The following is a 10,680-nucleotide window of genomic DNA, read 5'->3' on the forward strand; positions in this document are numbered from 1 at the left end:
TATATATATATATATATATATAATTGATGAGTAGTATTTCGAACTAAAATGAGCCGAACACGAATGAACAAATCTTTGTTCGTGTTCGGCTTGTTAACTTAGCAAACAACTGAACACGAGCTTCTTAACGAGCCGAACACGAGTTGTTCGCGAACAACAAGCTGTTTTGACGGCCCTAGTCCTGGGATTGAACCTTGCCCATAAGTTGTGGTGGTTACCCTGTCGTGCAGTCTCTCCACTTTTGAAATTATGGTCTGAACATCCGGTTCGTAGTGAGTTGGTAGGAACTAGTGTTGCATCTCCTATTTCATTTTAGACCAGGTTGTGATCTTGTCTTTTCCCTTGTGATGGCGTAATTACTTCAGATTTTGCCACCAAATGCACTTTTCCTTAGCTTACCGACAAATAGTTTCATCATTCCGTCGGGTGGGATGTCTTGACACTCAAATACTTATTCGAAGTTCCAAAGCCACTCAATGAACTAGTTTGGATCCATGTGGCTGCTCAATATGACAAATCCACATTTACTTCAAAATTCTTGCTTCTTAGATGATCCAAGTCACATCTTCGAGGTAGAGATTCTTCATCGCTGTGATCAGCATGATGGAAGAGATTCACTTTATTCTTTCGATCTAGCAATTCACCATTGTGGCTACGGGTGACCCATCTAGATTGCCTCCTCTCGGCTGTGGCAAACCTTCGTTGTAGTTGGCAGGTTTCCCACTCCATATCCTATCTGGAAATCTCCTGGACACCCCTTTGTGAATTTCTCATAAACATCGTGTCATTTCCCCTCAATCAGGCCTTGACGATTATCTCCTTGACGGCATGGCTTAGTTTTGTGCGTGGGTAGGTGGAGGGAGGTGCGTGATGTAGGGTGTGAATGAAAAATTTTAGGTGGAAATAGGTTTTGGGTATGACGGATGTTGATTATGGTTAGACTAGCTCTGATACCAAATGATATCGGAGTTAATAGAAATCAGAATATGAAAAATAGATATTATTATTGAAGAACAAATAGGCAGATACAATCACATACACTTGGAAGGGAAATTACAACAAACACGATAAAAACTCATACTAGGGCTTGACCCATGGGTAGTTGAGGTCGGCTAGGTGGTTGGCGAGCAAAGGTAGGTGGTTGAAATGTGGTAGGGGGTTGGGACAACGAAAGGAGGGGTAGGGATCGTGTTGGCAGTGAAGCTGAGGGCTGGGACGGCAACGACAGCAGATGGGATGGTGAGCGGAGCGGCGAGGGCTAGTAGAAAAGTCTGGAACAGTCAGGGGGCAGCAGGAAAAAAAAGCAGGTTTACTGTTTTCCGGTTGATGACAGCAAAGGGGCAAAGCGGGATGACTGTAGGACAGCAAGGGGAGGCTGTCTGGGCAGGGCCAGCGAGCCAAAAGTGCTGGAATGAGAAGACTGCAGTGAAAAATAGCAAAAACTGCTGTCTTGGGGGCGGCTGCAGCAAGGAGGATGATGTGAGAAGGATAAATTGCCACCTTGGGAGCGAGATACAACCAGAGCACCACTCAACCGTTGTGTACATCGCCCCTTAGATGGAAAAACGGACACCTGCGGCTGTCTTAACTGAAATCTGAGCCAAAATCTGACCTAAAACATAAGAAATAACATATAAATAGTCTTAGGGTAAAGAGGAGTGACCCCCGGTCCAAATATGAGGGGACCGTGCGGAAATCACGTAAGGGAATGGTCGACCGGCTCTTCTGACCCCTCCAAGCCACTTCGCTTCCTGGAGTTCGCGGCACCGTAGCAGCATTGTAGCAATACAACGACAACAACAAGCCTTTATCCCACTAAGTGGGGTCGGCTACATGAATCCTTGTTAACATTACATCCTATAACATTGCCACTGCTAGGTCTCAAGACCCAGATGTGAAAAGTAGAGGGTTGCAATGGACAAGTGCAGAAATGCTGCACTGTAGCAATATTCCGAAAAAAAAAAAAAAAAAACCTTCTTGGTCCCTCCCGTGTCAAGCAGTGTCTTCTCTTCTGTTTTCCTTATTTAACTGTAGTTCATGTCAAATCTCAAGGGTTCTATCAAGCTTGCTTATAGATGCTATTCCAAGTGTTTCTGCACCTACTTTCTGAAGATATATTGCTTTTATATTTTAAATCCTTCACAGGAAACTGGAGACAGATTACTAGTAAATAAGCAGTTTGCTTTTAAATTTTAGGCGGCGGGTTAACCTTTAATGAAACTGTGTTATATACATTCCCTTCATTAAACTTGATTGTGCTATCATTATCTACAATTTTACTGGTTATGAAGCATGTCAATATTTCTATTGTGAATGTCATTTGAACTACTCCTAAGAAATCTTCCATATTTAATTTTCATATTCTTTTATTGGATTATTGATTATTACGGAAGCATGGTAAATGTGCCCCGAAATGCTCTGTATATCAAATTCTCCCACGCAAATGTTTAGTGCTGCGCTTCGGTTGATCTAAATAACTTTGGCATGGATAAATTTTACCTAAAAAAGAAAAACCATTCAGAGATTTTTTATATTTTCAGTTCTATTTTATCAAGTTCCCATAATAAAGTTTAGTCTTCATGTGCGCATTTGCTTGCTTGGTTCTTGCCAAGCATTTGACATTTATCTGTTATATTCTTAATGTGCTCGAGAATACAATAATTATTCAGAACTTAACATTCTTAATCTATTTCATTGAATGAACTAAGTTTGAGCAGCTTCTTTGTGTTAAAATCTGAACATTTGTTGGCTTTAGGACATGTCTCACTACTTGGAAAGATGCCGCTTTCTTCCAAAGCTCAACAATGAGCGCCCAGATGAGAGAAATGCTACGTATAAAGAAAAATTCAGTAGACTGAAGAATTTAGTTCTTATCATGGTATATATTGGAACTTATGCACAATTGCTGCTATTGAGTTTCTTTTATGTTTTTTTTGTCCTTCTATACATAATTGATTCCTGTCTTTTTAGAACGAGCAAGATAGTGTTCTGATTCCTCGAGAAACATCTTGGTTTGGATATTATCCCGATGGTGCCTTCAGTCCTGTTCTACCTCCACAACAGGTTAGGATCGTGAAATCCTGCTCATAAAGATTTACTATAACACGATGAATTTAATTTTTGAAAACAGTTAATTTTGGGATCCCATAAGTTTGATGTTGAGTGATAACTTTGTTGTGCAGAACAAAGTTCTGTTGATGACCAGCGACAAATATGTACCATTGGTTATTCCATACTAAGTACTGATTTAACCAAATTCCTCTATAATATGAGGAATAAATTGTTGGAATGTTTTTTAATTCCATCACTGGTTTCTCTTAGTGTTAATTTAAGCAAGTTTCAATGCTGGTTGGATCTCTGATTGTCTATTAATGTCTGTCCTGCAACTAGTTTTCAGATTCACTTTTGAAACCGAGTTTTAATCTTACCCGAGCAGGCTGCTGATTATAAAATATATAAGAAATTTACTTCTGCAGAGACGCTCATAAATCATACTTGGCATGACCGATTCCTAGGTAGTAATAAACTTTTAAATCTCAATTCCAAATAATATTTAAACTCTAATTCGGGGCATTTACATACTACCAGATAATCCCTATATATTTATATATCGAACACCTAAACTTCATTTTTTTTACATTTATACCACCCGAATCCTTCATATTACTTCAAAACACCACCATTTTAACTTTCAAAAAAGTGAAATACATATTTTCATGCATAGGTGATCCGACGTATATAAATACATAGGAATCAAGTGGTACGTACCTACATTAATCTTTAGTTATTTAGGCAAAATCCAAACATCAGCATGGAAGAAGGCCTTCTTATTAAGGCAAGGATGAGAAAGATCTATATTCTTTGTCAATCTAACAAAAACTGATTCATTGAAACTGCAGACCACACTATATATTGAAGACTGGATTGGTTTGAGAGCCTTGGATGAAGCCGGGCGAGTCAAATTTGTGAGCGTGCCAGGCAGCCATCTCGGAATATCGAAGAGCGACATGAAGAAGTATATGGTGCCATATCTGGAAGATAAGTCTCCTACTCAGCCCCACCAGATCTCAAGTTGGGCTGCTTCGGTTTGGGACTCCACTCTGTATAAGTTCGGCTTGCAGGATAATACCCCTCCTTTATCCCCCTTCACTCCTAGTTAGGAAGAACCCAAGAACTGAAGGTATGGACTTTTTACTGCTCTGTAGGTTTAGGGTTTGTATAGTTATATCTTTGAAGCGGTTGTGTATTATTACTATTGCTGTATAAATTGTGGCTGCAGTTAATGCTGCATGCCTTATTTAAATTTCTGAACAAAATGAACCAATGATAGTCCAAGGAAGCAGCAGGTAAAAGAAAGGGTTTTTTCATTATGTTGCTATGTGTAAGGCTGTGAATTTGGCTCGAAGATTGTTGATAGTTTGAAAATTGATTCGAATTTTGGCTCGTATTGAGATCGGATTGTAATAAATGCGTAGAGCTATGAGGCGAAATTTTGGATCGATTTTTTTTTTTTTTTTGAGCCAAATTCGAGTTATAAATGGATCGGGCCGAACTGACTCGTGATTGGCTTGTAATATTTTGTTTTTATAAAAATTATATATAATGCAAAGTAAAATTGAATATGAAGAGTCATGAGCCAATTTTAAGCCAATTTTGAGTTGGATAGATCCAAATAACTCAATTTGAGCTTGTTAGTTTCAATTTTGAGCCGGATCAAGCTGATTCCAAGCTGAAATTGATTCAAATTACTCAATTTGAGCCAACTAGTTTCAATTTTTTGGTTGGATCGAGTATGATTCAATTTTGAGCTGGCTTGGTTCAAAATCAAATATAACGAGCTACGAGCTAATTTGGAGTTGTACCGTCTCAACTCGTTAACATCCCTAGTTATGTGATGAGCAGGCTGTTAGAAAACAAGTTTATTGTTTGATATTTGATGCGTTTTATTATAAAAGATTTGCTCTTTCAATTTGTAATGATATATCGAATAACCATTGTTATGATATATAAAGTGTTTGTAAATGTTACTGATTGCTTTTAATTAATGTATGTACAGTGTTGTCAATTCATGTCAGTATGTGTTATATTACTGATTAAATTCATTAAGAGAGATTAATGTGCATGCCTAACAATTGTTATATCCATAAGTAGCTCTTAATATGCATGAAACTCAAATATTTAACATCACATAAAAAAAAAAATCACTAATATTAATTTTTCTAAAGTGAAATATATTTTATCATGCAGAAATTTTAATATAATTGTAGTATTAAATAGGCTATATAGTGAATAACAAAGTTTAGGTATTATGTATATATATAATTTCTGTGATATGCATCTAAATGCCTCTTTTACTGGAGTTGTAAAGCTTTTGTTGTGTTAGTCTATTGTTTTTGTCACTTTGTTAAACAATTGAATGTTCATACTTGAGTAATCTACATAAAATCTGAGTAATAAATAGCAAATATGAGGTTCCAAGTCAAATAATATTCAATTAGAGTTGGTTTAAATTTTGTTTGAACTCATATGAATAATATTTAAATTTAGTTGAGTCATGTTTGAATCTTATTTGAATTTGATTTGATTGAATCTAAATAACTTAAAACAATATAAATGTATTACACCAAATATAATTACAATAACTATAACATAACGTGGTATAATTTTACTTTAATATGTTCAACCACAACAGTTATAACACATCAGATTATGACATTGACATAATCGAGCACAATCTCAAAAGTCATAACACTTAATATTGATAAAGCTAATACTTTCCTATTTAACCTTCTTTGCCCAAGTAAATACATAGGACACTTTTTTGTATTGCTATAAAATGCCCAAATTTGACCTCACTTCTAAAGAGTAATAAAATTTTGATGTCATGCACTCTTCTTCATTAAAGTTTGAACTCCCTTAATTTGTCCAAGAAGATTAGAAGTGTGGAATTATCTAATGCTTTTATCCATCACATTTCTAGCTCTATATATGATTCAAATAGTCTAAAACATCTTTATAAATGTGATTAGAAAGAGTACCTACACACCTAATATTCAAATGGATTAATTCCACAAGAAAATATATAGAGAGAGCAAAAAGTTATGTTCCAATCATGTTTGAACCATGCTCAAACTATTTGAGCGTTTTTTTAATTAGGTTAGAATATATAGTATGAACAAGGGGTAAATTTTTTTTAAACTTAGTTAGAACTTGTTTATAAAGATTAATATGTTGCCAAATGTCTTTTAGAATTTAGGTTTTAATATGTGAACAATGTTAAAAAATGATTAAAATTTTCTACTATAAGTTTATACATTATTAGTTTCTTAAAGCTAAAGCCTCCTTTAATCTTTCTTAACATATAGCCTATAGGTATTGATGTTAAATATATTTTGAACCAAAATAAACAAAACTACAACATTATTTACATTGAAAAAAGGATGATTAAAAGGTAGAGATTATTAATATGAAGCTAACAACATACCAATCATACAAGCTTTAAGAATATCAGAGATAGGTGTTGGTAAGTAAGTAGGATGCTTGAATATCATTATTGTTCAAAAATTTATATCTCTCTTCACTTGAAGGTTATTATGAATTATATTTTTATATAGCCAAAAAAAAAAAAGTTTTTGGCCTATTTTCTTAAAAAATAAATAATGGAGACATTCGACTAATTACATATATCAAATTAAATTTTTTGATAAATATGTACTTCTTCAAGCTTTTATCAAAATATTTTAACATAAAGTTTTTCATTTGAATATTTGGTGTGAATGTAACATAAATAAGATGTGAATCCACATTTACGCCAATTCTGTACTTTAAGTCAAGAATAATGTTATATTATTAGAAGAACTCATTTCACATATTATGTATTTTAAGTCATGAATATTAACCTGTTATTTTAAGATTCATTCAATCAAACACAAATTTTTATAAAACTTTTTTATGAAGATTAGGACTATTCGATATTTGATTTTAGCAATTCTTTTATCAAATTGAATCTTTCGACAAGATGAATCCAATAATACTAAGAGTGGATTGATTCAAGTCCAAATAAGTGAAAGTTAAGTACTTAAAGGCTGGTTAGAAATTTTAAGACATTTATCGAATGCAAACCTATCCAAACTTCAATATAAAGCTGATGTCTTAAAGCACAAACTTGATTATATACATGCAATCAAATCAAGCATCGCGATGAGAGAAATCCAACAAGCTTATCACTCGATTTTGAGTTCATTAAATTACTTAAACCCTTAAAAAATAATTTATTATCAAAAGAATTAATATAAGCAGTATGATAAACAATGAAATTTTTGGCTTAAATTAGCAAAATGTCATACTCAAAAGTTATAAATAGTCACATTCTTCATATGAAGATGAGTTTGACTTGAATTCAAAGAGAAAAAGTAAATCTAAAGAGCTCCATAACTATATTTGATATTTGACATAAATAATCATCACTAGGCACCATCTTTATCTTGTTATCTCTGTATGACCAAAATTACCCAATCTTAATATTCCATTCACTACTGTTGACTGAACTCTACCATTTGATTGTTGTTGATTGACCACCATCGTTGAAATATTATCACTTGATTATGATTGTCTTGATCATCATTATCCAACCACTATTGCCTAACTAACAGTCTAATAATCTTTATTCGACTAATATTATCTAATCTTATCTAATCGTCAATAATCCTTCTACCATTTCTAACTCAGGTATAATTACATGAAACTAAACTTTAGTGTGCTATTTTATAATGTCATCTTCTTCAATTGAAGAAGATAATACAATCATATAATTTTACTCAATGAAACTCTTCATCCAAGCTATAGAGGTTTTTTTTTTAAGTTTTTCACATAAAAATTTTGGTATCTCGTGTATTTTTTTTTTTTATTTGCGTGTATAAAACCTTTGTGCAAAACTAAAACATAAAACTCACATTTTTATTGCTATAAATTGTTAAGCATGTAGTTTAGACATGTAAATATATAAAAGTTGAGCGGTACTTGTGTAAATGCCCCAATAAAAAACTGCATGAGCACATGTGAGATATATTGTTCCTCTGATCTAAGCTTCTAACAAAACCAAACCCAATACGTCTTCTCTGCGACGCCACTGTTCTCAAGAGAAACCTCTGATGGCCGCCGGCATGAGAGGCTCCACCTCAACCGCCTCACCGCCATCCTCTTCCCGCTCTTTCTTCTCAGGCTTCTACGCATCCGCTCTCCGTAGGAAGAACCTTCTGCGCTCAGGCGAAGAGCACACCAACCATGGCGAGGCCCTCGTTCGCGGCCTCGGCCTTTTCGAGCTTCTGCTGTTGGGGATTGGGGCCTCCATTGGAGCTGGGATCTTCGTCGTCACTGGTACGGTTGCTCGCGACGCTGGGCCCGGTGAGCTTTCACTCCTCATTGTCTCCCACAAATTCTAGTTTCAGTATTCATTTTGATTATCGCTATGGTATCCATCACTAATTCATACTTAAGTTTACTTTGGTTTATGAAGCTTGGACTCACTAAACTGATGCAAGCTATCAATGAAATTGGAAAAATCGTTCACGTAAATGTAATTATTGACCGTGTTGTAGAAATTTGGATAACAATGATTAATCAGAATTGAAGGGGCTCCACTCATTATGATCATCATTTAAAAGGAAGATTGTTTCTCTTAGGATTTATTTGGTTTGAATAGGGTTGATATTGATTTTAAGTTTGAGCTAGCCGTTCTCAACTTGAAAAAGACTATGATTTCAATTTTAGTAAAAAAAAAAAAAAAAAAAAGTGATCCATTTTGAGCCAACTTTCTGGCTGATTCAAATCAATTCTATTAACATTTTTAAATATTTTTTAATTATTATTCATGATTTATATTTAGTTGCACTCAATATTTTCTTATGAAGTTATTTTAGGAAATATAATATGTTGTTAGAGAGTGAATCGAAGGAGATCAAATTTGAGCTCTATGTACTAGTGTTAAAGTCCATTTTTAATTCAAAAGCTTAAGTTTATAGTTGAGAGCAAATAGCTTGGTATTTTTACACCAATATATTTTGAACTACCGGTGCGGCACTAAACTCTAAACCTTACACACCCTGATAATCCTCCCTCATATTTGTGCTTTCTACACTAGCCATCATTCTCCCTGAAGTGGGAGCTTTTATTGTGCATGGACACCGGACGCAAATTTGCATCCAGTGTCCAATCAGGACCAGTGTAATACATTTTATTTTATTTTATTTTATTTATTTATTTTTTTTAGAGTGAGACCCATTAACACTGCCGTTGCCGGTCCGAAGCCCGGATGCGAAAAGTGGAGGGTTGCGTTAGGTAGTCGACAGCCAGCGTAAAACTTGTCGAAAAAAATCATGACATGAATCCTTTTGATCATTGTGTAAGTGCTAGGGCGTCCTCTGGAAGCGACGCGCTGTATAGCCTGAATACAGTGAAAAGTGTGCAAGGGCTGCTACACTTTGGTATTCTGGTAAGAGTCGCACTAGAAATAGTATAGGTGTAATTATAGATAAGAGTTTGAAAGATAATGTTGTAAAAACTAATAGAGTTGGAGATAGAATTATAGTCTTTAAGATTATTATTGATACTAAGATTATTAAAATTATAAGTACTTATGCTCCTCAAGTTAGTTTAGATATAGGGTTTAAAGATAAATTCTAGAATGACTTAGAAGACGTAATACAAATGATACCTCTTGAAGAAAGAATTTTTATTGAAGGAGATATAAACGGACATGTTAGTAGAGTGGTAGAAGATTTTAGAAATATTCATGGTGGCTACCGTTTTGGAGTGACTAATGAAGAAGATAGATTTTAGATTTTGCTTTAGCGTATGATTTTGTTATTACTAATACTTTATTTAAGAAAAGAGATGAACATCTTATTACTTATAAGAGTGGATCTAATAAAACACAAATTGATTATTTTCTTATGAGAAGAAGAGATGTCGCGAGTGTAAAAATTGTAAGGTCATTCCATGTAAAAATTTAAGTACTCAACATCGTTTATTAGTTTTAGATTTTAAGATTAAGAGTTGTAAAATTGTAAAATAAAAAATACTAGGACTCATCTAGGACTCATCATCGTAAAATTAGATGGAGAAACTTAAAAGACATAAATAAAATTATTTTGAGTAAAATTCAGGATTTCAAATTTTGGGATATTCATGAAGAAGCAAATGTTATGTGGGATAAAGTAACAAACACTATTAAACAAGTAGCAAAAGATGTGCTAGGAGAATCAAAAGAAAAAATTTTTACAAATAAAAATAGTTGGTGGTGGAATAATAATGTGCAAGAAAAGATAAAATATAAGAAGTTATGTTATAAAAATTGGTTTAAATGTACAAGCTTAGAAAACTGAGAAAAATATCAAATGGCCCGCAGGAAGTCTAAAAGAACAATCTGTGATGCTAAAAACTCTGCTTTTAATGATCTTTATAATAGATTAGATACTAAGGAGGGCGAAAAATATATGTATAAACTAGCCAAACAAAGAGAAAAGAAAAGTAAAGATTTAACTCAAGTAAAGTGTATTAAAGATGAAAATCAAAAAGTACTTTTCTTAGAAAAAAAATATTAAACATAGGTGGGTAAGTTACTTTGATAAACTTTTTAATGAAGTTTCTGAAAATACGATCGAACTTAGTGATTTTAATATC

General features: G+C 33.8%; 2 protein-coding genes across 4 annotated transcripts in view; both read left to right on the forward strand.

Moving 5' to 3' along the window:
- Positions 1-4,435, forward strand: part of LOC110023066 (palmitoyl-protein thioesterase 1-like) — a 42,514-nt gene extending 38,079 nt beyond the window's left edge. For all 3 annotated transcript variants that reach the window (XM_020722284.1, XM_020722285.1, XM_020722286.1), the window contains 3 exons: positions 2,756-2,878; positions 2,971-3,063; positions 3,900-4,435. In XM_020722284.1, the coding sequence (XP_020577943.1) occupies positions 2,756-2,878; positions 2,971-3,063; positions 3,900-4,160 (477 nt within the window). In that variant the 3' untranslated portion in view covers positions 4,161-4,435. The remainder of the gene's footprint in view (positions 1-2,755; positions 2,879-2,970; positions 3,064-3,899) is intronic.
- A 3,648-nt stretch (positions 4,436-8,083) lies between these two features.
- Positions 8,084-10,680, forward strand: part of LOC110023063 (cationic amino acid transporter 9, chloroplastic) — an 84,939-nt gene continuing 82,342 nt past the window's right edge. The window contains exon 1 of the mRNA XM_020722279.1: positions 8,084-8,403. Coding sequence (XP_020577938.1) covers positions 8,151-8,403 — 253 coding nt within the window. The 5' untranslated portion in view covers positions 8,084-8,150. The remainder of the gene's footprint in view (positions 8,404-10,680) is intronic.

This window comes from Phalaenopsis equestris, unplaced genomic scaffold, assembly GCF_001263595.1.
Source record: "Phalaenopsis equestris unplaced genomic scaffold, ASM126359v1 Scaffold000209, whole genome shotgun sequence".
Lineage (NCBI taxonomy): Eukaryota > Viridiplantae > Streptophyta > Magnoliopsida > Asparagales > Orchidaceae > Phalaenopsis > Phalaenopsis equestris.